Here is a 27924-nt window from a genome sequence, read left to right on the forward strand (position 1 = left end):
GTGCAGTCCCGCGCGCCTCCCGCGCTCCCCGCTCCGGTCCCGGCTGCCGCCCGCGGCCCCCTCCCGCCGCCGCCATGTACGACGCGGACGAAGGTGAGGGCCCGCGGAGCGCTGGGGTTGGCGTGGCGGCTGGGGAGCCGCTGGGGTCGCGCGCGGCGGAGGGACGGGGCCGGGGGTGGGGGGGAAGCCGAGGCGCCGGCCGCGGTGAGTGACCCTGCTGCGATGTCGCTGCTCCCCAGATATGCAGTATGACGAGGACGACGACGAGATCACGCCGGACCTGTGGCAGGAGGCTTGCTGGATCGTTATCAGGCGAGTGCTCCACGTTCACTGCCCTCAGTGCTCCACGGCCTGCTGGAAGAAACCCCTTGGTTCCGCAGTGTGAGGGGAAGCTGCGGGCTCCTGGGGCCTGCAGCTGCGAGCTGCTCGGAGCAAACTGATCTGCCACGTGCACAGCAGAAAAACGTTAGCAGAATCCCGCTTTGCTGGGCTGTAACTCGACTCCAGATGGGCTGCGTGTGCGGTCTGGGCATAGCCGGGTGCTGGCACCGAGTCGGGCACTGCTGCGGCTGTGCCTCAAACACCGAGAAGGGGCTTATTTTGTTAACGTTACTGAGCAGCTGTGCCTCGTGCCTCGGGGAAATGCAGCAGTTGTGTTTTTGCATTGTGTTTAATGACTTCTGAAGGTTTGCTAGTAAGCAGTGATTGAGCTTTTTCCTATAGAGAGTACACAAGTCAAATTAAGAGCTCAGGCTGAGTAACGCTCTCTCTTCTGATTATTACAGCTCCTACTTTGATGAGAAGGGCCTGGTCAGGCAGCAACTGGATTCTTTTGACGAGTTTATTCAGATGTCTGTGCAGAGAATTGTCGAAGACGCTCCACCGATTGACTTGCAAGCTGAAGCCCAGCATGCCACAGGGGAGGTGGAAGAGCCAGTAAGTGCAGCTATTTTGCTTGCAGTGCTGAGTGGTTTTCTGCTGTTTGCGTGGGTTTTATCCGCTCCCCTCTCAAGAGCCAGGAGTCAGTAAGGGGCTGTGGCCCTGCTCCTCGTTCTGTGAGACACCTGCCCCAGTTTTCTAATAGTGAAGCCGAGCGCCAAGAAAACACGTGCAAGAGGATTGTTTTCCGTGAGTCACGCTTTTCTCTTTTGTAGAGTTAGTGATTCCTGACACACAATCAGAGTCACATTTTTCCCTGAATCGAGGAATGGCTGCTTTGCTGCTGGAAATCGACCTCTCAGTTACTGTGCCCTACCACTCAGGACTGAGAATCAGCACCACTGGCAGGGCTATAGCAGAACAAGCCAGCTAGCCAAAAACAAGGCTTATTTTGGTGGATTTCTGCATTTTCAGTAGCCTTTTCCTGGTGGGAAAGGTTTATGGCTGCAGTGTTCCATGCTGGTTTTCTTAACCGAAGTCAGGCCTGGGTCTTCCAAGTTTCATTTCTTGCCATCTCCTGTGGGTACTGTGCACCAAAGGAGAACAAATTCTCCAAGGTCTGTTCTTTGTGGTGATGGCTGTTCACAGACTGCGTGGGCCTTTCAGCTGCTTGTGCCCTGCAGTGTTTTGATCCCCGTTCGCAGGTGCCAAGCGTGGTGATCCAGTTCCCTACCACCAGTCACAACCTTGCTGCTTTCCTGGCAGAGCTTTAAAACACCTCCAACAACACAGGTTGTTTCACCTGGTTGAACATCCCCTTGCATTTTTTTTGTGGACAAACACTTTTATACAGAGAATAGCTACATTTTCGCTCTTTTTTGGCTGCACTCTCAGATTTTTTCTTTTTCTTTGTTTTTCTTCCTCACCATAATTCCCCCGATGTTCCCTGCCTTATTTTCCACATATTGTACCGTGTTCTCAAGGTGTGCAGTTCATAAAAGTTTCTCATGGTTCAGTCACTTGGTGGTGTTTATCTGCGCTCTTCTCTACAAAAATGTGGTGTTGCAATTTCTTGTAGCAGATAGCTTAGGTTTCTTATTTTTACCATCATATTAAAGTTTTGTTTTGCCTTTTTTTTTTCTTGTTAGGGTTATGTCAAGATGTAAGAGAAAAGAAACCTGTGTTTTTTTGTTTGTTTATTTGTTTGTTTTTTCTTTAGGCACTTAGACATAACCTCTTGCCACAAATGAGGATTCTTGACCCTTTTAAGGGGATTTTTTGATTCTTCTTCCCGCTACTTCATACATTTGAATTTTGAAGGCATTTAGAAGGGATTTATAGCGCACAAGAAGGCTAATAACCATGCTAAGCGATAAGAAATGCAGTAAAAATATTTAATTGCTGCCAAGTTAAATTGTGAAACCTGGTGCATCAGGCCAGTGCTGCTGGAAAACTAGGAAAAATGTGCCCTTTGGGTAAGAATTGAGACAATGTTTTGGCCAACAAAGTGTATGTTAATGAGGTGGGTACCAGCTCTGCTGCTTACTGTTGTAGGAAGCTTTTCTTTAAAATTAGGTAGTTTCCAGGTCTTTTCAGATGATTCAAGTTTTATTTTCTTATTGATCCTTTAGGATTATCCTAAGAACTCATTTTACCCAATGTGCTACATTTTCAGGCGTTGAAAATGGTCATCCCTGTCCGGTAAGGATTTTGGTTAGCTGTAAGAAGGAGAGCAGATCAGGAATACAGAAGGCTATTTGTTACTACTTTCTGTGCATAGCAGCAGTGAGATTCCCATTTTGTTTGAAACGTGTGTTGATTTGATACATTAATGCAATAATCTGCTTATTCTGTAGGAAAAAAAAACCCTACCTCAGATTTTTTTTGTTCTGTAGCTCTGTGTAGGACGAAATGGGTGGAATGGGTGATTCCTCTTTTGCCTGTAATAGTTTGGGCCCAGAGTTTGTGTTGACTTTGACTTCAGGAGGTCTGCAGCTGCCTGTGATACTGATTTGCTTGTGTTTGCTGGCTTTTGGTCAGTGAAATGCTCTGGGAAGAGTGTCTCATCTCTGTGTCCTTGGGCACACAAGCAGGCCAAGCTCGTGCTCAGTATCCACCTGCTTGTGCATCAGGACTGATACACCTTGATCGGGATATTGTTTTAAAACTGAAAGACTTCTGTTTTGGAAGCTGGACTTTGGTTTAGATGAGGTAAAAGTGGTAAGTCTTAACACAGTAGGAATCTGGACGGGATGACTTGGAGGCTGGAGCAAAGTGAAGATCCTGAGCATCCTTCTGTTACTGAAGGTGCTGGGACAACCTGAACGGATTTCAGTGGAACTAGAATTAAACTACTAAGTTTGATAAGTTTTCTGCGAGGGAGCAGTGCTTTATGAAAACCAATACCCTATCTAGATGCATAAACTGTCTCATGTATTGAAGAAGTTGCAACTTTTTAGGTAGTAAAACCGCTATCGTTAGCTAAAGCTCCACATTTCTAAAACAGGCATGTTCTACTGGTTAATATGCTCCCTGCCTTGGCAGATATGGGGCTTGTTAGCTGTTTCACAGGAGAAGATCTACTGGGACACTTTTTCTACTTCTGCCCAAGGTTTTGACCTGACAGTTTTCTTTACATGTTTTTATTAATGATCTGATTCGAAATTATTGGAGGTTTTTAAGTGCTCTTTTTTCAATGAAGAGGGATCATTTCCTTCCCCTGAGCGAAGACATGAAGCAGCGCTGGATCTTAAATGGATCTTAAATCTGCTCTTGTACGATCAAAACTGATGTTTCCTATGCTGTAGCTAAATGTCTTCTTGTTTTCCAGCCCCGCTACCTGCTGAAGTTTGAACAAATTTATCTCTCCAAACCGACTCATTGGGAAAGAGATGGAGCACCCTCACCCATGATGCCCAACGAAGCCCGACTGAGAAACCTCACGTAAGAAGGACCTCTGCAGAGGGCAAAAAAAAGAGGGGAACAACTTTATAAACCACTGATCTTTTCCAATTTACTCATACACTGGAGACTTAATGACCACTGCTCTGTTTAAATCTCAGTGTCTAGTTGTTGAATGCAGATGCTAATTTGTAATGGTGCTTAATGTTGAATAGTGAGTGCTGGAATAACTGTTGTTGTCATCTTTCTGTGTTGTCTGGAATAACAACTGAGAGATAATGTAGTGGTATTTTTATTCTACAGGTATTCAGCCCCTCTGTACGTGGATATAACTAAAACAGTTATTAAAGAGGGGGAAGACCAGTTACAGACGCAGCATCAGAAAACGTTTATAGGAAAAATCCCCATCATGTTACGTTCAACGTACTGCCTGCTGAACGGCCTGACCGACCGTGATCTCTGTGAACTCAATGAATGTCCTCTCGACCCCGGCGGCTACTTCATCATCAATGGATCGGAGAAGGTAAGGGGTGATGTCTTGCACAGTCTGTATCACAGAGGCCAAAGATTTAATGTTATTTATTCACAGGTCTTTTGGCAGGAACACAAACGCTTTTATCCCAGTGTGCTATCTCTGCTTCAGGCTCTTAACCTCTTGTAGAAAGATGAGCTTTTGGTCCTTTGTTCAGGCATCTTTTCCCCTCCTCCTGTGGGACACATTTCTCTCTACCATTTTGCAAATTGATGTGTATTGAATGCCAAGGGTTTAGCTCTTCTCGTCTGCTTTCAGACGTCTGCTCTCTCGTCTGCTGCCTTGTTATCAGTTATTTACAAGTGTCCTCATTTCAAACACAGGTTCTGATTGCTCAGGAGAAAATGGCTACGAACACAGTGTACGTGTTTGCCAAGAAAGACTCAAAGTATGCCTACACGGGAGAGTGTAGATCCTGTCTGGAAAATTCCTCTCGACCAACAAGTACCATCTGGGTTAGCATGCTGGCCAGAGGCGGGCAGGTAGGCCAAAGCAGTAAAACACTCTCCCCTGCCCCAGTGAAACAGCTGGCCTTGTGTTAAAGAGTGTTTTTGGAGTTCTGTTACCGTCCTGTTGCTTGGTGTCGTTGCCTTTGGGGATTTTGAGGAGGAGTTTCTTTCAATGTGAAGTTGTGAGGAGGGTAAAATTGTATGAAAATGTCTTTGGTTTATCATATCATATGTGATGCTCATCTTTGGGACGACTAGTTCATTTTGGGGGCTGAAACTGAGACTCTCTTGGCAACAAGCTGGGAGGTGTTGGCTAAAGGATCTGTTGAGAATTACTGTCAATGGGTTTTTAGAAACTTGATTCAGTGCATTTATAACATATCATTTAAGACTAGAAAGAAGATTTTTGTTTAAAGGCAAAAATCTTCTAAGACAAATGTATTTTTCTTCCTGTCTTTTAGGGCGCAAAGAAGAGTGCTATTGGCCAGCGGATTGTAGCAACTCTACCATACATCAAACAAGAAGTGCCCATCATAATTGTCTTCCGTGCACTAGGCTTTGTGTCAGACAGGGACATCTTGGAGCACATCATTTACGATTTTGAGGATCCAGAAATGATGGAAATGGTAATTAATAGAAATAACATATTTCCTAGCTTAACATTAGGTGATGTCTAGCTGATGGTAAAATTTAGAGTATTTAAAGTATTTTGTTCCTTTCCCAATTGTAATTTGTTCTTTTATTATTTTTGTTAGAAATGACAAAAGCCCTGTGCCTAAACCCATGCTGATGGGTGCACTTAAGTGCACAAAATGCCCTGGAAATCTTAAAATATTTGTTGAAATCAATATTGGGAGAGGTAGTCTTGTTCTGCTGACACTTGAGAGTTTTTTTGTTTTTGTTTTTAACTTTTGGGGTGTTTTTTTTTTAACTTTTAAAATCTATTCGATGTAGCAACAGGCCAAAAGGGTACTTGATTCAGAGCCATTTTCTGAAGTCTGAAGTTTTACATGTTTCCTGCTGTGATTCCCGCTGCGCCTGATTCGTGTTTTCTGGTGCTTTTGGAAGAACCACTGTGTTAAAAAGTCTGAAACTTGTTAGAATTGGATCTCTAATTAGCAGTTTCCCAAAAGAATTGTCTTCAAATGGCTCTGTAGTTTTCTTCAACCCCCAAAGATGCTTCAGGGTTTTGCTGTGTTTTGTGCAATAGGTCAAACCCTCTTTGGATGAAGCCTTTGTCATCCAGGAACAAAACGTTGCTCTGAACTTCATTGGATCGAGAGGCGCCAAGCCAGGTGTCACCAAAGAGAAAAGAATCAAGTATGCTAAGGAAGTCTTGCAGAAAGAGATGCTCCCACACGTTGGCGTCAGCGACTTCTGTGAAACCAAAAAGGCCTATTTTTTAGGGTATGTCAGGCTTTCTCTTAGGTGTGCTGTCCCATGTCTGCAAACGGATGCTGCATACAAATCGTTTCATGGTTTAGGTTTTTATGAAGTATATGATGCATAAAAGCAGACGGGGAATAGGAGATTTATTTTAACTACGATCTCTGGATACTCCTAGGACATGTTTTCACAGCTGAGAAAAGATAAGTGGTGATAAAATAGCAAAATAAACTCTACACATACCCTGAATCTTATTTCGGGTGTGACAGTCATGACAAAGTACTTTTCTTGATCCCACATTGCAGGGGAAACATGTTTCTGTAGTGGCTGATAAGTATTGACAGTCTGTAATTACAGGGTAATGTAATCTGCTCTTAAAAACTACTGTTGTGTCCTGGTTGTTACTAATGCCTGATAGGCAGGTAAATTGCAGCATCCAGAGACTTCTCGTTTTATCCATGATTCCATGTTACTTTCCACGTGCATTTATCTGCATTTTCCACCATGCATTATCCATCATTTCCACGTTACTTTCCGCGTGCATTTTCCACCTGTGGTTATCTGAACCTGCATCACTCAGCTCCAACAGCTCGTGTGCTGACGAGCTCTGTGTTAGAGCAGCGGTGATTGGATTTGCTCTAGGCTTGCCAATGTTTGTGACGTACCTCATAAAGTGTGTAATCTCTGTCAGGAATGGATGAAAACGCAAACTTTTCTTGTTTCATCAGGTATATGGTTCACAGATTGTTGCTGGCTGCACTGGGGAGAAGAGAGCTTGATGACAGAGATCATTATGGCAACAAAAGACTGGATCTTGCCGGGCCGCTCCTAGCTTTCCTCTTCAGAGGGTAAATAGAGTAGAGGGATGTTCTTTGGAGGTGCTTGATGGGAGCTGCGTGGCAAATTCTGTGCTTCTGGCTACATCAGACTCTTCTGTCGTGTCTCATAGCTGGCGTGGGGCGACACAGCCTGTGTGTGATGATGGCTTTACAGAGGAGGTTGGGTTTTCTGTAATGGTAGCTGCTTAGTGCCAGCTTACGTTTTGAAGCGTAAGAGGTTGACATCATCCCATATTTTGATCACTTTTAATGTAACTTGGTCCAACCCTTATGCACATTTATCAACGGATAAGTGGGTTTGGGTTTTTATTTACTTGCTTGCTTTTTTCTCTAGTTGTAAATTACGTGCTCCTATTTAGGGGGATAGTGACATTTCTTTTTTTTTCCAAGTAGTGCTAGATAAACTGAGTTGCTGCAATACTGTCTAATCACATCTCTTGGCTTCTTCTTTTACAGAATGTTTAAGAATTTGCTGAAGGAAGTGAGAATTTATGCACAAAAGTTTATTGACAGAGGGAAAGATTTCAACTTGGAACTGGCAATCAAAACAAGAATTATTTCAGATGGTTTGAAGTATTCATTGGCGACTGGAAACTGGGGGGATCAGAAGAAAGCTCATCAGGCCAGAGCAGGAGTATCTCAGGTAAGACAGCTGGAAGAGGCATGAGGGCATTTGTCAAGTTTACCTAAAAATAAAGTTGTCTCATGGAAGAGTTTAATCCTGCAACCAGAGACCACTGTTGTGTCTTAAATAGCACTTTCCTCTGAAGGGAATTTCCATACCTGAAACAGGTGAGGATTCAAGGAGCTGAAATTTTGTGGGTTTCCTTGTTTGGGTTTTATTCGTTGTGTTCTCGCACCATACCACGGTTGGTGGAGTTCTGTAATCGCTTCTGTTTGTGTTAGAGCACCTTCCTGTGTGCTGGAAAGAATCGAGTTCTGGAATGCCGGCCCGTTCTGTTTTCTGGAGCCCTTGTAAGATTGTGAGTCGAGGAAGGCAAAGGAATGAAAGGAGGAGAGAGGTGGTAGCTGCTTCTAGATGCTTTGTTTTCTCTGTGTATGTAAAGGAGTTGTTCAGGCTTTTTTATTATTATTTGTATTTTTTCAGTAAGTTTTCATGATTTATGCTATAAAATTAAATTTGCTTAAATCTTTAAGGAGCTTTGAGCAGGCTCTGAAAAAAATAATACGTATGTAGGTTTGCTCCTAACAACTAAGTCTGCAATTGCTCTACTGGCAAACTGCTGGTGAAAATCTAACTTAGAGAGTGTTTTTGCAAGTATCATTTATTACCTAACCAAGCTCCCTGCCTGTGCAGGTGTTGAACCGGCTGACATTCGCATCCACCCTGTCCCACCTGCGGCGCCTGAATTCTCCCATCGGCAGAGACGGAAAACTGGCGAAGCCCAGGCAGCTGCACAACACGCTCTGGGGGATGGTTTGCCCTGCCGAGACGCCAGAGGTAATGGAAATAATATTGGAATTGGGACCTGTTCATTCCCAACTGCTTTTATCTGCTTGTCGCTTTGCAGCCTTAGTGCTTGCGATTGTTGCTGGCACTTTATTTGAAATACTAACATTAGTGTTTAGTCTTAGAGCTAACTGTAGCTGAATGGCAGAAGTGAGCAAATAGCATGTTTTTTATGCAGTCTCTTGAGGCCTCAAAGTTTTAGTGCTTGCAATATTGAGGGGTCTGTTTCTTTGGAAATACAAAACTACTTTGTGTTTCTGCATTAGGGTCATGCAGTGGGGCTCGTGAAGAACTTAGCCCTGATGGCTTACATTTCTGTGGGCTCTCAGCCATCCCCAATTTTGGAATTCTTGGAAGAGTGGAGTATGGAAAACCTGGAAGAAATATCTCCAGCAGCGATAGCCGAGTATGTACAAATGGAATTGTCTAAACAGACTTGAATGTTTTATTCTGCAGAGTATTTCAAGGTAGTGGTGGTCGTTTTTTTTTTTCTTTTTTATTCTCCTAGTGCTACCAAGATTTTTGTTAATGGCTGCTGGGTAGGAATACACAAAGATCCAGAGCAGCTTATGAACACATTGAGAAAGCTGCGTCGCCAGATGGACATCATTGTGTCAGAGGTATAAATTTAACAGCCAGACTTTAAGTATCTCTTCACATGAGGAAGGATAGCAGACAGAGACTACTTTACAAGCTCTAAATAGAATATCCTAAGTAGGATATTTTTGTTTGTAAGAGTATGATACATTTTCTGTGCTGCCGAGAGGAACTATAAGCCCTTTATTTTAGGAAACTTAGTCACCTTTTGGGGAACTTTATCTCCTTTGTCAGGCTTTGGCTCTACTCACTAGGTCTCACTGCCTCCTCCAACAGGTCTCCATGATTAGGGATATCCGGGAGCGAGAAATCCGCATCTATACAGATGCAGGCAGGATTTGTCGTCCCCTTTTGATTGTGGAAAAGCAGAAGTTGCTGTTGAAGAAAAGGCATATTGACCAGCTGAAGGAGCGAGAGTATAACAACTACAGGTGAGAGGGGTGCCAGAGCCCTGGCACAGGCTGCCCGGAGAGGCTGTGGAGGCTTCTTCTCTGGAGATTTTCAAAGCCCACCTGGATGCCACCGTGTGCTCTGGGTGTCCCTGCTGGAGCAGGGGGTTGAACTGCATGATCCCTAGAGGTCCCTTCCAACCTCAGCCATTCTGTGATTCTGTGTCTAAAATCCAACCTAGTTTTCCATGTGAAGTGGGAAGTGTTTAAAGCTTCATCACAAAACTGCTTTGTCTGGGAATGTAATTTTGTAAATATATATAATATGTGCGTGTATGTGTATATATATATATATACACGTATATATATACACACTGCATATATATATATATACATATATATATAGTATCGGGTGGTGGTGGTAATAATAAGGTGGCAAAGTTCTTTTTCGTGGTCCTGCTAGAGCCCTTTTCTGTGTTAGCTGAGCATTTAACCCCCTGGTTGTTTAGTTGGCAGGACCTCGTGGCCAGTGGGGTAGTGGAGTACATTGATACCCTGGAAGAGGAGACTGTGATGCTGGCCATGACCCCAGACGACCTGCAGGAGAAAGGTGTTGCCTACTGTTCAACATACACCCACTGTGAGATTCACCCCTCTATGATCCTGGGAGTCTGCGCATCTATTATCCCTTTCCCTGATCACAACCAGGTCAGTAGCATCACTTCTGACATTCTTAAGGTTGATAGAGAACCTATAGCTATATGGGTCAAGAGCTTGGTATGTACGTATACTTGTGTGCATATACACACATATATATGCACATACATAGATGCACTAAGACGCCGAAGGGACTGGAGCATCTCTCACATGAAGAAAGGCTGAGTCTGTTCAGCTTGGAGACGAGAAGACTGAGGGGGGGAATCTCATAAATGCGTAGAAATATATGAAGAGAGGCTGTAAAGAAGAGCCCAAGCTAATTGCAGAGCAATTGCCAGCATTAGCGTGAGGGGCAACGGGCACAAACTGAAGCACAGCAAGATCTATCTGAACTGAATCAAAACTTGTTTGTGTCCAGTCTCCTAGGAATACATACCAGTCTGCCATGGGGAAGCAGGCTATGGGAGTTTACATTACGAACTTCCACGTCCGTATGGATACGCTGGCACACGTGCTCTACTACCCCCAGAAGCCCCTTGTGACAACTCGGTCTATGGAGTACTTGCGATTTAGAGAGTTACCAGCAGGTATGTTGCCAATTAATACTTATTAAAAATATTACTCTTCTGTTTGAGCTAAAAAAATCATGAACATGTCTGACCTAAATACTTAGCCAGTATATTTAATTTCTAAATGAATGATAAGTTAGGATGTTAACTTGCACCTTGGCACCTAGACTGCAAAAACACATTATTAGGCTATTAGTGTTGCTACTCAGAGTATTTATCCATATAGTCTGCTATATGTGTGTGTATCTATCTATCTATCTACATATATACATATATATAAGTGCAAAGTGCATTTTTTGCATTGGTATTTGATAGGTTCCCCACAGGGGTCATTCTTCTGATAAAACCTCTAATTTCCTTTCTGCCCACAGTTGCATTTACTGATTAATAAGTGCTTGGTTTTCCCATGCGGTCTAAAGATAAGTTTATCTAAGAAGGCTAGATCAGCTTTAGTGTAGAGAATGCAACTTGTTTTGAGCTGTAAGTAACATCTGTTGAGTATGTTTGCATCTTAGCAAAATATTTGCTCTGCATGCTATAGGTATCAACTCGATTGTAGCCATTGCATCGTACACGGGCTATAACCAGGAAGATTCTGTCATCATGAACCGATCTGCTGTGGACAGAGGCTTTTTCAGGTGTGATATTTTAAAGAGTTTGAAAAATATATATATATATACATATATATATCATCACTTTTCCAGAGGGTTGAGAGAAGCTCATCCTATACCTCAAGACGCTTCTCCAAATTTGTTCAGATTGAGAAGTGTTTAAAAAAAAAAGAAGGGAGAGGAAACAACAGCACAGTGAAAATGGTGTATGTTGTTGTGTTCATTCTGTTAAAGGTTTTTTGTATGCTGATATAATGGAAAAATATTTGCATTCTTTGCTGCCTGAGTTGCTAGTTGTATGATGCCAGTATTGAATCTTTATAATATACTTGTATCTTTAGTAGTTATGACAGCTACCTGTGAGGATTGGAATGTTCCTCTGCTTAATATTGTAGCTCCTCTTGGGACAACTGGCAATTTTAATTTTAAGCCTTCCTCCTTCTGCTGCTGTTTAGATAAGTGAGGTAACCGTATATCTTGGCCAATGAATTTCTGTTTTTTTTTTTGTTTTGCCTGAGTGAACCTAAAAAAGATGGATGTGCTGCCTCCCAGTGTAGAGTAAATATGGGACTGTTGGATTTTACAGCTCACATGACCAACTTTCATAGAACCTCCTATGTCCCCAAGAGCTTTTAAATGTGTTTTCCACTGCCGCTCACTTGTGCTCAGAGTGGATCTTAGGAGTAGCAACAGAAGCCTAAAAAACCTTGTAAAATGTCAGGAAGAAAGAAAAAAAAATCTCAGAATGATGAGGCAAAGATGTGAAAAGTCCCTAGGAATAAGAACTACTGTTGAGAGATCATGCAGGTCTGAAGGTCTCTGCAACTCACTAATTAATAGTACGTTATTTATAGGTGTTTTGGCAGTATCTGAAGAGTGACCATTAAAACACTCCACTGAAACTGTGTTTTTTTCTTGGTGACAGTCAGATTTACAGGACTTCAGAATACAGTTTGTGTGAGGCTATTGGCTTTGCCCTTACTAACAGTAGACGCAGTATGTGGCAGAATGGGGTTATAGCGAAATTTGGATGTGCAGGCTGAGCACGAGGATTTGGGTCGCAGAGCAGACAACTTTATAACTTTGTTTCAGATCTGTGTTCTATCGCTCCTACAAAGAGCAAGAGTCCAAGAAAGGCTATGACCAAGAGGAAGTTTTTGAAAAGCCTACCCGTGAAACGTGTCAAGGTAAGATACAGTAGGATATAAAGACCGAGTTTGTTAATTTAGAATCATAGAATCACAGAATGCTTAAGGCTGGAAGGGATCTCTAGAGGCCATCTAGTCCAACCCCCTGCACACGCAGGGTCACCTAGAGCACGTGGCACAGGGCTGCGTCCAAGCGGGTTTGGAAGATCTCCAGAGAAGGAGACTCCACAACCTCTCTGGGCAGCCTGTTCCAGTGCTCTGTCACCCTCACTGTTAAGAAATTTTTCCTTAAGTTCCTGTGGAACTTTTGGTGTTTTCGGTTTATGGCCATTTCCTCTAGTCCTATCAGTGGCCACCACTGAAAAGAGACCAGCACCATCCTCCTCACTCCCTCCCTTGAGGTACTTATATACACTGATTAGATCCCCTCTCAGCCTTCTCTTCTCCAGGCTGAACAGGCCCAGTTCCCTCAGCCTCTCCTCATAGGGCAGATGTTCCAGGCCCCTGATCATCCTTGTGGCCCTGCACTGGACTCTCTCCAGCAGCTCCACATCCCTCTTGTACTGTGGAGCCCAGAACTGGACACAATACTCCAGATGTGGCCTCACCAGGGCTGAGCAGAGGGACAGGATCACCTCCCTCGACCTGTTGGAGTTTGTTTGTTTGTTTGTTTTGTTTATTCGTGTGTTTTTTAACACACAGATATCTTCAGAAAGATCTTTGGACATTGCAGCACTAGGCTGAGGTTGCAAGCACACCTGCTGAATTTCTACGAAACCTCAGTGTATTGAAAATTTGAGGAATCTAATTTTTTGTTTTTTTTTTTTCTTTCATTCCTCAGGCATGAGACATGCTATCTATGACAAACTTGATGATGACGGTCTGATAGCACCCGGAGTTCGTGTGTCTGGGGACGATGTTATTATTGGTAAAACGGTCACTCTGCCAGAAAATGAGGATGAGCTGGAAAGCACTAACAGACGTTTCACAAAGAGGGACTGTAGCACTTTCCTGCGAACTAGTGAGACGGGTATCGTAGATCAGGTCATGGTGACTCTTAACCAAGAGGGATACAAGTTCTGCAAAATTAGGGTGAGCACTAATATGTCTACATTTTCCACTTAATGCTTTTTTTTTCAGAACTTGAGTTATCCGTTGAATTTTTACCCATGACTTACAGGTACGCTCTGTAAGAATCCCACAAATTGGAGATAAATTTGCCAGCAGACATGGTCAGAAAGGAACCTGTGGAATCCAGTACAGGCAAGAGGTAGTGTATGTGGTGTGGTGTTGTGTGTGTGGTGGTGTTTTGTGGGTTTAATTTTACATTTTTCTACACTCCTTCTTCCAAACATTTTATTTCTCACCTGAAGTGGCTTGTTTGGAAAACTACTGTATCACAATATATATCCTACTGCATCACATTAGCGTGACTTAATGCTTTAAAATCTGCAAGAATGGTCTTAGAAAGGGACACCTCCTTTATACTAATGTGCCCCTGGAATGCCTTAAAATATTTACTGTGAATCCATGAAACTGCTTTTGTTAAAGCTGGTGCTCTGGGAGGTCCTGACTGTCTCTTTTCCTGCTCTAGGATATGCCCTTCACCTGCGAGGGCATCACACCAGACATAATCATCAACCCCCACGCCATTCCTTCCCGCATGACCATCGGTCACTTGATTGAATGTCTCCAGGGCAAGGTAAAGAGAAGGACTTTGGCTGCACGTCTGAGAAATGGCAGCTAAAACGCTTCTTTTAAGATAACCATTCTCTGGTATTTGTTAATCCATTAGAAAGTCACAGTTGTTCTCCATTTACTTGAGAGCAAAAGCAGGTTTCTTGAGGGGGAGCTGCCACCTTGTTAGTTTTGTCCAGCAAGTGAAATTGCAGTTTACTCTGTGGTCGGCTGTTTTAATTTATTCCAAATATTCCCTCTCACTTAAGAAAAGAGCAGGATTGTTGATGATGTGCCTTTTTGAAAATCTCAGCTCTAAAATGTGTAGGAGATAAACAAAGCAAGACAGACCACTCTTGGGTATGAAGTCTTATATTCTGGTATTACAAAATTTCTGATCAGCCTTTCAAAAATCTGACAGGCTTTTGCAAACCTTTTCTCTGTAGGTATCGGCGAACAAGGGGGAAATCGGTGATGCGACGCCCTTTAATGATGCTGTCAACGTGCAGAAGATTTCCAATCTCCTGTCAGATTATGGCTATCATCTGAGAGGAAATGAGGTAGAGCCAAAATGGCAATTCATCTGTAGGTTTTGTTTTGTTTTTAATGCACGTTTTAAGGGCAGGAGGGCTTATAATTCAATGGCTGCATTGACTACTTCAGGTCCTCTACAACGGATTCACTGGCCGAAAAATCACATCGCAGATTTTCATCGGTCCTACGTATTATCAGCGACTGAAGCACATGGTAGATGACAAAATCCATTCTCGTGCAAGAGGGCCAATCCAGATCCTTAACAGACAGCCCATGGAAGGGAGATCTCGGTGAGGATGTTTATTGGTTTCTATGCAGGGTTTTTGTTTTGAGTCTTGGACCTAAACTTCGGTTGCCCCAGCTGTACATCTAGGACTTAATTGGTTAACCCTGATTAGCTACCCGTTTTGGTGTGTTTGCCTTAACATGAGTGCAGCCTGATTTAAGCCCTTCATCGTTTTGCTGTGGGGGTGTGCCGTGGCTGTCCAGCATGTGCCTAGATGGCTCTGGCAGCATTCTCCCCAAGAGTTTTACTCTGAAAGGTTAGAGGAAAAATAATGCTTAGCTTTATTCCTGGTTTGTGACTCTGCCAAATTTCTTGTCGCAGCAGCAAGTGCCGATGTGTTTTGTCAGGGAACTCAAAAGGTCCTTTGGCTCCCCAGGGACGGTGGCCTTCGCTTTGGAGAGATGGAGCGCGACTGCCAGATTGCTCACGGAGCAGCCCAGTTCTTGAGGGAAAGGTTGTTCGAAGCCTCGGATCCTTACCAAGTCCATGTCTGCAACCTCTGTGGGATCATGGCGATTGCAAACACCAGGACTCACACCTACGAATGCCGGGGATGCCGTAATAAAACACAGGTAGGTGCCAGTTCATCAACCCAGGTTCCTCTTGGTGGGTAAGAGGACGTCGTGTGTGTGAACAGAGACATGGGGGAGTGTGTTGGGTTCAAAAGCACAAATGTTTCAGTGTTTATTGTGTCCAAGTTAACTCGGATATTTCCTTCCGAGTTTGCAGTGGCGGCTTTGCACGTGGCAGCGAAGGTCGTTCAGGTATTTTGCAGTGCAGGGTTTTCAGAGGCTTGAAAAGTAAAAGACTCGAGAGCCTCTTTTTAGAATATTCAAAGCGTAAAACTCCACACTGCAAGAATTTGGAGCTGTCACCCTTGTGACTGTTCCCATGAAGCAGTTATGTTCCCAGAGCTCTGCAGTGTGTGCTTGGTTACAGAGCTATGTCAAGGGGCAGCACAGATAGCTATTTTTATCTTGAACAGTCTTATTCCTGTGTTGGGCACTGACTGTAACAGTGGCTTGGGCTAAAGAAGAGATGTGAGACAGAAGTCTTGATAACTGCATTTGGTGCATGCCAAGCAAACTTCCCTGGGCACGTTTTCCCTTGGCTCCTGTTTAAGATCTCATTTCTCAGCTGCAGATTTTAGCACTAAAAATGAATTTTGAAGAGCTTCTGCATAGCCTCTAGAGAGAGTCTTATCCTCCCTCTTCCTTGTTCCTGCCTTGGAGCTTTGCTAGTTAAGTGCTTCCATACATAACTTCACATCTAGCTCTGTCCCCAGAACTTGTCAAGTTATTATGGAGAAGGTGGTGGGAGTTTGTGCTTCAGAAGTGCTAATCACAAGTCTTTTGAACTGTATTTCCAGATCTCTTTGGTTCGAATGCCCTATGCCTGCAAGCTCCTTTTCCAAGAGCTGATGTCCATGAGTATTGCACCTCGGATGATGAGTGTTTAGCCTTTAAAAGGATTTTTTTTAAATGGTGAGACTGAACTGCTCAGGTTTTGTTTCAGTTTGTGTAGGTTGTATTTAGAATACAATTTTACACATCTGCTCTCTACTGCTCAAGGTATTGTATGTTTATTTCATGTAAATAGAATTAAAATTTGTAATCAAACATGTGAATCTGTTTATTGGTATGCGTGCAAAAAAAAAGAGTGCAAGCAAATCAGTACTGAAGGGATAACGAAGGTAAGAGGGAGCTGATCAGTGGGCTAGAAAATGCCAGAGGCTGCAGCTTTCCATAATGCTAACTTAAAACTGGCGTAAGTGGCAGTTGGCCCCTCACAGCTCTGCACCATCATCTGTGGAAAAACAAGAACACGAGGTGGGGTGGGTTGTTGCACAGGGTAATGCAGCAGCTTGAGCAGAGATGTGAGCCCTTGCTCTTGACCTAAAGGGAATCTTGAGGCTATTCAGGGATGGAAGGACCTAGGAACTTGGGACTGCTGCTCTGCTAAAGTTTAGCAAGCAGCAGCAAGCAGTGGGATCCAAAGTGGCATTATATCCTCGAGAGGACTTGGGCCTCCCAGTGCTGTTTAGCCGGATGCTTTGCCCCCAGTGCCTCTGCCTTCCCCACCCTTATATTTATGGTCCCAATCTTCAGGATTCACCGCCCGGCACTCCAGGAAACAGGAGTCAGGTCGCTTTCAGGCTGGGGAAGAACACGGAGGTGCAGGGACCTGGTAGGAATTGAAGTCCCTGAAGTGTCTTGGGGATTGGCATGCCAGGACTGCTCCCTGAAAAGGGGTGATGCATTGTTAAGTGTTCTGAGTATACGGAAATGCAGCCTGAGGACACTAACTTAGGCCTGGAAAACCACTGAAAGCTCTTTTGTTAACAGCCCCACATCCATTTTTAATTTTGTATCTTCGTCTCCAGTGTTTAGCAGCACTTGGGGGCGCAATTTGACAATCCTGGGAATTCTAGCAGCTCAGACTTGCTGGGGATGTTTTGCCAAACAGAGGAAAAGCTGCACGTTAAACTTACTTCCAGTATAAGCTTTCTGCAGAAAGCATTACATAGAGGCAGCCTTCCGTATGAGAGAGCTGAGCAAGCTTTTGGAGGAGAGATCCGCAACGCCTACCTTTGGTCAGGGCTATTTCGTGAAGAGTTTCCACGACGTGGATCTTTGCAGAAGCTGTTGCTTCTCCTTTGGCGTTTGATGCGTGACACTCGTATTCTCCAGCGTCCTCTTTGCTCAGAGGAGATATCTAAGGGAGAAACCCCCCCGCAGTGTGTGTCCTGTAGTGGTAGTGCTTCAGTTTTCAGGCACTTCCTGAATAGCTCAAGGAGGGTCATGCAGAGAAGCGACAAGCAGCTACAGGGGCAGCAGCAGCAGCCGAGCTGGAGGGACCCTGCGGAGCACGGCACCGTTCAGACCTGAATCCTTCTGCCTGCAGCCCCTGCTCTGGTTGAGGTGGCAGAGACTCTCCCTGCGAAAGCAGCCCCAAGGATGAGCACCCACCCCTGCAGCTCGGGCAGGTCTGGTTTTTGTTGCTCTGCTAGGCCAGGTGTAACAAGTCTCTGCTCTTCAGTGTTTGCTTCATTTGGAGATGTTGGAGCCTGGCACGCTTGGCATGGGGAAGGAGAGGCAGGGAGAAAAAAGCTTCCCTGGAATGTGCTGCATGCAGCAGCTGGCAGTGATTGCATGAAGCTGCAGCTGCTCCTCAAGCTTGGGAGGCCTTTTGAGCGTGAGAGCGGACACAGCTCCAGGGTGATGGGCTTAACTAGGGCCACTTAGTGCTGCCAGAGCTGCGAGGGCTCCCCAGCTTGTGTGCCTGTCCTGAGGGTGTCCTGCCTCTGTATGCTGCTTCCTATGCAAGAGATGGTCTGTCCTTCCCGTGAATGGCAGCAGCAGAGAGCCCCGTGCAGGAAGTTCGCAGCTCCGGGCACACACACACCACTTACCAGCACCCATCCCGTCACTTCATGTTTCTCAGGCCCCCCTCGGGTCTGGATGGCCAAGTTCTCCCGGTCCCCAGGCAGAAGCTCCATCCTCTGCACGCCATACTGTCCCTGAATTATCTACAGGGAAGAGCAGAAAGGCTTGAGGGTTTGGTCGTGCTAGAAGGGCTAGGACAGCGCTCCCAAGGGAGCGTGTAGCCCCAGAAACGCTGCCTGGGCTGCGCAGGGAGGGTCTGGCCACCTGCCATGGCTGGCACCCCCATGCCAGCCGAGCTCACCGGGCCAGCAGCCGCACAGCCCTGAGGAAGAGGCACAAGAGCAGGGCCACTTAGTTTTTCTCCGTAACACTCAAGGTAGGATCCTTTCAGCTCCATTAAGACCCCTCTGCAGCACAGGAGCCTGTGGCACCTGGCAGTGGCTCTGAGTGCCAAGACCGAGGCCCCTTGTGCTCCAGTGTGGCCCGTGCTCTAAGCTGGGTGCTACCAGCAGCTGTTGCAAAGCCACCCTGCGCGGTGCCCGTGTCCGTGTCCGCTCGGACACGGCCCGCGGCAGCGTGAGAGCAGCCCGGGGGATCTTCTCCGCGCGCTCCCTATGCCAGGCACTGACGAGGAAAACACAGGCTGAGTTCCACAGCGGGATCAACGAGAGTTTAGCAAAAGAGACAGCTCAGCATTAACCAAAGCCAGATGTCCGGGGGTGGACAGGGTTGCACAGATGGGAGAACTCAGGCGAGACATGTTTCTAAGGAGGGGGGCTGCTGTGGCCTGTGTGTCCTGCTGCCTCCTGTGTAGTTCCATGAGCCTCAGCTTTGCCAGGCCTCCCAGCAGGAGCCTTACCTTGTTCCAGGTGAGCACGGGTGTCGGGATGCCGATGACCTCGCAGCTCAGGTAGATCTGCGCTCCCGTCACGTTCCAGATGTCCTTTGGAGGGGTCACAATGGAAGGACCTGCCAAGAGGGAGAAAAGCTTCTCAGCCCCGCGTGGCTCCAGGGCCGCGTCCTCCTTTAGCGGCCAAAACTCACACGTTGAGCAGTTGGAGAGACGGATCTGGCCGCTCCCGAGACTGATGTTCAAGGTGAGGGAGCATTTTGCTCTGGTGTCTCATGTACCCAGTGAAAGGGACTGGCCCGAGGGCCACGTCGGTCTCTATGCAGGGCAGGAGAGAGGGCCGCAGGCGAGCACTGAGTCTCCCCACAGACCTCTGGTCTCTGCTTGAACAGGGAGTAATTTCCAGGAACAGAGCAGTTTTGCAGATCTAGCTGGGGATGTTTATCCCTCAGGCTAGGAACTGTTGGAGTTGGATCTCCTATCTCAGGAAAGAATGGCCTTTTCTGTTTAACCCTTCCCTAGTGGGGCTGCTTTGCAAATACCAGCTATTTCCCCCACTTGGAAGCACAGCCCTACGGAACGCCTAGTATTTATCTCCACTTGTTGAGGAAAACAGAAGATTTTCCTGATGTTTCCTCCGCCTGCCCGGCAGCTTCTGTCTGTGCTCTGTCCTGGGGCCCTCTATGGGGTCCTGGACCTGCAGCCCCGGCCTCTGCACCTCCGCGCGGCCCTGCAGGCTGCTCAGGAGCGGGGTTCAGGTGCGACGCTGCCACTGGCACCTTCCAACAGCGCCGGGCCTGTTTTCCTCCCTGGGATTTGGGAGCAGATCCATGCTGGTGCCGGCTGCGGGAGGCTTCCCTGTGTGCTGGCCAGGAGAGGGCTGTTCAGAGAGCCACAGCACCCTTTCCACCATGGAAAGGGCTCTTTTGCTGGAGTCACCCTCTCTCAGGGGTGCTGGGGCCTGGCGCAAATAGCACTCTGGGCGGTTCTCTGCCACCAGGATGTCCCCAGGGGCCCACGGGGGCCTCCTGTGGATACGCAGTGTGTGTAGCCATCCCATGTGTGCTGCCTCCTGCTCCAGCTGCTCCCCTGGGTGCCCTTCCGAGGGCAGAGCTCCTGCCTGTGTGAGCTGGGGTCACCTTGGCCCCTGGGTGCCACTTTCCTCATTGTCACCTTTTGCTGGGGTTCTCTGTGATGCTGGAGAAACACAAGTCCCCTGAGAACCCACATCTCCCCCGACAGGGGAAAAAAAAAAAAAAGACACTGATTCTTATGTTCTTATGTTAAAGGCCATGCATATTTAAGGCACCATTATGCTCTTTCCTGATTTGGCTCATTTTTTCCTCAGCTGGGACCTGGCAGCATTGCACGCACAGCCAGAGGGGAGCACTGGTGTCGTGAGAAGAGTCAGTCTCTGCTCTCTTGGGATATCCCACTTGAATAGCCAGAACGCTAGAGTCAGACTCTTCCCTCCACTAAAAATAAACGAGGAAGGCCGGGGAGTCAGAAGATTTAAACGAGGATCACAACATACCCTGCCTGATATTTTTTTCCACTTTCTAGGGAATGCTGCTTGGTTCCTGTTAGGAGAAAGCGATCATCATTCAGCGATGGCTACACCCTGACAGGGAAGGAGATCCTCGTTACCACTCATGTTGATTCAGTGTCACTCGCTGTGTCACAGTCGCTCCCCACACTCTGCAGCAGCAGTTGAGCAGGCGGGTGCCTGAACCTCCTGGAGACGTTGGGGGACACGAACACATTAACCTGTGTGAGTGGTGGAGGAACCAGTCCAGGTCTCTGTTTTCTGCTTCCCCCTCACTGGGGCACCCAAGGACGCTGCAGATGTGCAGGTTATTTAGCACCCCCTCCCTCCCCCTGCTGTTTTGCAGGGAGCTTTTTGGCTGAACAGAAAGTGCAGGCTCCTTGTGAAGAGCGGCTGCTCCGCTGGTGTTCCGAGCGGCTCTGCCCGGTGCTCTCAGACAAATAGCTCTCCAGAGCCAGGGAGAGGGTTCTCTGAGCCAGGGAGCTCGCTGGCGCGGGGCAGTGAGCCTACAAGACCAGCACTTGTTTTTTGCAGCTCATGGGGAGCTGATGGTCTGCGGTTTGTCACAAGCAGCAGCCAGGGAAGATTTCCTGGGGCTGTAACTTAGTTGTTTTGCTGCCAAAGCACTGCACGGCCGTGCCTGTGACTTCCTCGGTGAGGCCATCGTTTGGCTCTTGTTTCCAGCGCTCCTCGGGCACCTTCTCCCTGCTCACTGGTGCCTCGAGATGTCCCATTTCTGCTTCTCGGCACCCAGCCCACCCACTCGCCCCTCGCTCGCAGCACAAGGACGGCCGTTGCCGCTCAGTGTTGGCTCTACCTTGCACGTGATGCCGTGACCTCTGTGCAGAGCCCTGTCCTACACATCCTCCCTTGCTCTGGCTTCCCCCAGGAAACCAAGGACAGCAGCTGTGGGTGAAGGGCCGCTGTGGGGACAAAGCTGCCCTGCTCCCTATCCCAGGGGCTCACTCTGCATGTCAGCCTCTCCAGAGCTCTGCTTGAAACAACAACGAGGAGCACTCTCTTTGGCAAAGCAAAGCCAAGCCAGGCGAGTTTCACTCTCGTGCAAGCCCGAAAATAGACTCACTCCGTCCTCCTAAGCTGCTGGGAAAGTGACTTTATATGGAGAAGAGGAAACCTTCTGTGAACGGCGTTTTCTAATTCTGGCTTGCGTGCTTTCTGCTGCTGCTTCCCAGGACAGTGCTTTGGGAGGAGCAGCAGTGGACGGGAAGTCTAAATATCTTCAAAGCAGTTTTTCTTTCCCTGTTCTTAAAGCTGCCTGCCTTTTTTTTTTTTTTCCTGGCAGGTTTACAAGCGCAGCTCCTTCTTCTGAAGCTATTTTTCTCTCTCCTTGAAGTTGAACTCAGAGAGACCAGGGAGCTTCAGGAAGGTGCTCAGAGCACAATGCGCTGCAGGATGTCTGCACCGAAGGAGATGGGAGATGCTGGACCTCCTCGGCTGCCCTCCCTGCTCTTGCTGTCAGACTTCAGCAATCCAGGGACCCTGGAAAGGTTCATCACGTAAAGAGACCTCGTGTTTGATCTTTCTATAGTCCTTCTTGGGGTAAGAGGGGGGTGAGAGGAGGGGAAGAAAAACCCAACCCACTTTTCCCTTCCCTAACAAGATCCCAATTGACTCCAATGTTGAACACACAGAAGAGGCTGCGATTCTGCATGCCTCGTGCCAAGCACAGTTCTCTGTTGCATTCAGCAACACCTCAAATGCATCAACCTGGATCTCAAAGCTGCAACGACAGGGAAGCCAATACTGCCAAGACCATGAGCAACAGCTGTTCTTGGTGCTTGTAGTGGTGTGTGATGAGGAAAAGCCAAGATCCCTGAGCAAAGATGAAACAGCTCTTGCTAACAGTCTGCAACAAGCCAATGACAGCTACCTTTCCTATTCCCTCTCTCTGCTGCTTTTTACCCACCTCATTTTTCCCTGTGTTAGTCTCTAAGAGCTGCTGTCCCTGTGCGTAACACAGAGCTTTGCAGCTGCCTTCACTGCTTCAGACATGTCTGTTATAACATTTGTGCTTTGTCCCTGACCTCCTCTCTGTACAGAAGCTCTTACCCTCTTGGCCTCCTCTCTCTCTGTAACCTTGGCTCAGTTTTATGGAGAAAACTCGTTATGTCATGAGAAGGATCGGGACTTGAAGAGAGCAAGACAAGAGCCAATCAGAGCTGAGCGGGTGCCTCTTCCAGATGCTGAGTGTGTTAGTTAATGCTCAGTGTAGCCAGTCGTTAGTCCTGGCTTCACCAGCGGGCGCCATCCAGAGCGGCATCTGCCGCTGCACGTGCAGCCGCTGAAGGGCTCGTAGCCAGTCACCGCTCAGTTACCTCAGGCAGCTGCCGTAGGGCACCCTCTGGAGCAGGAGGGACCCTGCTCTGGCGGGATACGGGCTGCTAATCAGCTTGTCTCCTTTCAAGAGCCCTTTTGTCAGGCAGACATAAAGCCTCAGGGAATGTGAAAGGCGGGAGGGCTGGCAGAGGCGGGAACTTGGCCCGGCAGCATTTATTCATGGTGAAGCGAGCAGGGCTTTCAAAAGTCCAACCTGATTAGGCTCGTTATGTAGTAATCTCCAACTTATTATGAACCTCAATCAACCTCTGCCCAACAAAGGATTAGATTTTTAAACCCAGCATGCCTTTCCAGCAGCAGAAATAACAAACACAGGGAGGAATTTGCTGATCTAAAATAATTCCTCCCTAGCAATTTTATTAGGCTACTATTTTTTTTTTGAATGAAGACACAGGTAAAATGCAGAATATTCCTGGCTAGCTGGAGTGTTGAAGAGCACCAGTTAGGCCTGTGCTCTCCTAGAGCTATGCCAGCTAATGAGCTCCAAGCTGCCAAGTTATGTATTAAACAGTTTCCCTAGCAAGACCTCAGCATGGTAACCATAAAAGCTCAAAATTGTTAAGGTTCAGTGAACCACTACCTTTCCAAATAGCTAAACGCCTTCTCAGAAGGAATTAGGGCCTATCCTGTGACAGTGGAAAATCCCCAAATCGTAGGTGAATTTGAGAACCTCAAGCACACAGCTCCGGCTGTACTAACATGGTCTCAAAATCCTCATCCTTGCCCAAGAGCAAGCAGGATGCCGAAGAAGAGCTGCTTCCACGTCCCCTATCCCTGCAGTGCTCCCTGTGGATGGAAGAACCGCATTTCCCAGCACATGTGCGCGTGGCTCCACTGTGCTGCGACCTCCACACTTGCAAGATTCATCCACGAGTGAAAAGCTCTCAGCTATAGGAAGGACAAAGGGGTCCTTGACAGACGAGGCAAGGCCCCCTGGAGACCCCAGGCTGGTAGGAACAAGTGTGAGGGACTGCAAACCCCACTGCCCTGCGAGTCCCTCAAGTCAAGGGCTGTGATGAGGCAAACTGAGTGGTGTGCAAGCACTTGCTCGCTGTCCCTCTAAGCAAACGTTTACCAATAGCTGATGATAACAGCAACTTGAGGTGGGATTGGTGCCCAGTGGGAGCCTGTCTGTCCTCGCACCGGCTGGGCAACAAGTGTGAGCAGTTGCCTGCTCCGAGAGCTCGTCATGCCAGGAGCCCTTCCAGCTTTGCTGGTGGGGACTGGCATTTGGAGGGCTTGTTCTGCACCGCTTGAGCTGAGCCCTGCAGCACTCGTTCCCTCTGCAGCTGTCTGGGAGCGGCACCGGCTGCCGCAGTCCTCATGCCAGAGGTCCTGGCTGCCTGCAAACAGCCTCAGCGCCTGCGCCGCAGGATGCGCTTTGGCCGCAAAAGCAGAAGCTGCGAGGTCCGTACGAGGCATTCGATCACACCTGGGTGACGGCCCCCCTGTCCCGCTCAGAGCAGCCGGGCAGCACAGCCCGCTATGCTCGTCCCTCTGCTTGCCATCCGCGCCCAGGGAGGACTGGCTGCATCGTGGGTTGCTGCTTCCATTCTCTGCAGCCCTGCTTGACTCATTCCCTTCGCTTCCCAGCGGTAAACTCGGCTGCTCGGGAAGTGCCTTTTCCTGCACTACTTCCCTGTGTTCACAAAAAGAGTGCAGGCCTCAGACTAGAGAGGCCTGGAAAACACACAATGCAGAATAAATCACAAGGACAGGGCCAATTACTCAGGCCTAAAGGCTGCCTCCTTCCTCCCCAGTGTCCGGCTCGTTCCCAGCTGGCGGGAGGTACCTCTCGTTCAGCAATAGCTGCGCAGCAAATGCTGTGATGGGCACTGTGAGGAACACGGAAAGCTCAACAGGCCCTCTATTTTGTCAGCTTTTTCAAATAGCATTTTAATGAACCTTTATTCATCTGTGTGAACCAATGAACCATCTATTCATCTATATCGTCATCTATGGTGGAAAAATGTGCGCATCTTCAGTAACAATTTGCATGTGAAACATTATGTAACTCCCTCCATAATGAGTTCTGTGTTTCTGGGCTGCTTTATTAGGTCTGCAGATGCTCTCTTGTGAAATGCAATGCAAGTACTCAAGTGGCGCTGCCTAGGCGGTTCAATCTCTGTGTATTTTGTTGGACCCTTCTGCGCACATTGATCGCTAACACGCACAAAACTGGCTGTGCAATAGAGGTAAAAAGCAGACTCTGTACAACTCCCCATTGGGATGGTTAGAGAGATGCTTAAAGGCTCCCTTAAGTGGGACTCTTTGGGGTGGGACATTTAGGCAAACGCGGGTAGGGATGACAAAAGGAGCACAATGTCAGGAAGAGCAGCCAACATCTGTTGAGCCTCATCCTCTTCCTCGGCCGGGCGCCCCACATCTAGGCACCTCCCTTCCTACTGACGGCAGCGAAGGCCAGCGGCAGCAGCGCTCGGCATTTCCTCCTGCGCAAACAAGCAGTGCTGAATCCAAGCAAGCCTTCTCGGTCTGGCTCCACTCGAGGAGAAAAAACATATACATAGCTACACGACGCAGCTCACATGAAAACATGTTTTCTGGGTCACTTCTCAGACTTCAAAGGCTCCTGCCTGTTGTCCCCAAAGGACGCAGGCCCAACAGTCCCGGGATTTGCACAGAGAAACTTCAGCACCCAGTGAGCATGAAGCCCAAGTCCCTTGTTCTCCAGACACTACTTTCTGAGCAAACGAAGCCACTCAAGGTGACAGTGGGGAAGAGCCAAGTGCTTAGCCCCATTCTTGCCCAGCCTTTCCTGCTTTCCTTAGACAGTGGGTGATCCACAAACACTGTTTTGCAAGACATAGTTGGCCCAAGTTATGGGAAGAAGGAGGAGGAGGAGGTGGAGGTTGTGACCCTACACAGAGTGTGTTTATGAGCACACTCCTCCAGCGGAGCAGCAGTGCTGTCCTTGAGATATGCTGCAAGCAGCGCAGCTGGGTGCTCTGACCCACCCCACTCCCAAAGCTGCTCGGAAGGAAGCCAGCATTTCCAGCAGAGCCCAAGCAGCAGAAACTCCTCCTCCTAGAGTGCTGCCTTCAAGCCAAAGCTCGGGAAGAAGCCTTCCTAACTGTGAATGCTGCGAGCGCAAAGCACTACGTGCCAGGAAGGACGGAGGAAGCTGCTACCTGTCTGCATTTTGAACCAGGGCGAGGCGATGATGATAGCGCTGAAATTTTGAAGCTTTCACACGCACTTACTCGGAGGGTTTTCAAACCTCTCCTCAGGGCTTTAGTCTTCCCTAATTGCATCCTGCTCCCCAGGGCGGCTCAGGCCCCAGGCCCAGGCAGTGGCCTGTTGGAGCGCGACCTCTCCCATGCCAGGAGCCAAGGAGAGGGGCTACATCTGTGTGAGTCACTGCGACACAGTGAAAGCTGCACTCCAAATTTAGGCAGGTTAGTGTGACCTGGGCTCCACTTAAGGCGGTTTTGAAATCATTTCGACTATTTTACAAGCATTCCCATGGGATAAGACGCGACAAGGAGACCTACTTTTTCACTGAGGGAAGACAGACGTGGGTGTCCACTGGCACTCGCTGGGAGGCCCTGGCAGGCAGGCAGGCGTCCCAATTACTCCTGGGCATTTAAAAATCCGCCTTTACAAGGGTTTTAACCCACCTGGCACTGGTCTGCCCGAGGTGCCCAGAGGCAGTTCCCGCACAGCACAGTCCCTTACCCAGCTGTAAGTGCAGGAGCATCCCCTGGGCGATGTCACCGTGACCAGCGCACTCGCCACTCGCCTCTAGTTTCTTTTGCTAAACGCCAACTCATCCCAACAGGGGCAGGGAGGGGGCCAGGCAGTGCCCTTGAGGCTGCTGAATCCTGCCCCAAACCGCGAGGAGGCTCTTTGGCTTCTGATGCTGTGATCCACCTGAAGCTGAGGGAATACAGGGCCCGCAAGGAAGCAGGGAGGGATGGCATGGGATGGGATGTGATGGAGGGAAGGAGGGATGGAGGGAAGGAGGGATGGGATGGAGGGAAGGAGGGATGGGATGGAGGGAAGGAGGGAGGGCAGGCCGCGCCGCACCTTGCTCGCAGGCTCCCTTGCTGCGCTGGCTGATGGCGGGCTCGCCGCGGCTTTGGGCACGCAGGCTGGCGGCGCGCAGCTGGCAGCCGCTGCTGTAGGTGAGCCCGTCGCTGCCGCACACCGGGTAGCGGCTCTTGCACACGCACACGCCGAGCGCGGCGGCGGCGGCGGCGGGGGGCTCCGCGGCGCCCTTGGCCTTGCGGCGCTTGCGGCTCTTGACGCACTCGAGGCCAGCGGCGCAGCGGCCCTCGGCGCCGCACGGCTCCCCCTCGCCGCGCCCGCACTGCCAGCAGCAGCCGCAGCCGTCGCGCACGCGGCCCAGCGGGCAGCCCCGCGCCGGCAGCGCCGGGCACCGCGACGCCTCGCACGGGCCGCAGCCGCCCGGGGGCCCCGCGCCCAGCGCGCCCAGCGCGCCCAGCGCCAGCAGCGGCAGCAGCAGCAGCGCGCACGGCGGCATCGCGGCGCCCGGCCCGGCCCGCGCGGCGACACTTAACGGCGGCGCCCGAGAGCCCTCCCGCCGGCCCGGCCCGGCCCCGGCGCCCGCCCCCCGGCCCGGCCCCGGCTGCCTCCCTCGGCGCCGCCCCGGGAGCTGCCGCCGTCGCTGCCGCTGTCGCCGCACGGGGCCCGTCCTGGCGCCAGTCGCGGTGAATCTCTCGGGCCAGCACCCCCGAGTGATGCTGCTAAACTTGCCAGGCGGACCTGGAGGCGGCACAGAGGGGTCTTTCCTGCCATGCTGTTAATTCCCTACACCCTGGCCTGGTGCCATCCCGGGAGGATTCTGCTCATGCTTACGATGCTACAGGCCGGCCATC

The 27924-nt window shown here is 48.6% G+C and overlaps 2 protein-coding genes across 2 annotated transcripts; one reads left to right on the forward strand and one right to left on the reverse strand.

Moving 5' to 3' along the window:
* Nucleotides 1-13: 13 nt before the first annotated feature.
* On the forward strand, nt 14-16552 carry POLR2B (RNA polymerase II subunit B). Its single transcript, XM_088531649.1, has 25 exons — nt 14-93; nt 240-312; nt 786-936; nt 3710-3822; nt 4084-4303; nt 4636-4794; nt 5223-5387; nt 5972-6168; nt 6876-6995; nt 7443-7629; nt 8305-8448; nt 8724-8863; nt 8966-9077; nt 9331-9485; nt 9953-10151; nt 10519-10687; nt 11211-11307; nt 12373-12467; nt 13270-13520; nt 13609-13698; nt 14023-14130; nt 14552-14665; nt 14769-14929; nt 15302-15497; nt 16295-16552. Exons 1-25 carry the CDS (start codon nt 75-77, stop codon nt 16382-16384), a joined length of 3525 nt encoding a protein of 1174 aa, XP_088387775.1. The 5' UTR covers nt 14-74; the 3' UTR covers nt 16385-16552.
* Nucleotides 16533-27569, reverse strand: IGFBP7 (insulin like growth factor binding protein 7). The gene is made up of 5 exons (XM_010228167.2): nt 27113-27569; nt 19171-19280; nt 18338-18454; nt 17514-17640; nt 16533-16731 (listed from the first exon to the last, which is right to left on the reverse strand). Exons 1-5 carry the CDS (start codon nt 27567-27569, stop codon nt 16712-16714), a joined length of 831 nt encoding a protein of 276 aa, XP_010226469.2. The 3' UTR covers nt 16533-16711.
* Between the last annotated feature and the right edge of the window lie 355 nt (nt 27570-27924).

Source organism: Tinamus guttatus, unplaced genomic scaffold, assembly GCF_059628265.1.
Source record: "Tinamus guttatus ecotype Peru unplaced genomic scaffold, ASM5962826v1 Tinamus_guttatus_pri_ptg000423l, whole genome shotgun sequence".
In the NCBI taxonomy this organism is placed as follows: Eukaryota; Metazoa; Chordata; class Aves; order Tinamiformes; family Tinamidae; genus Tinamus; species Tinamus guttatus.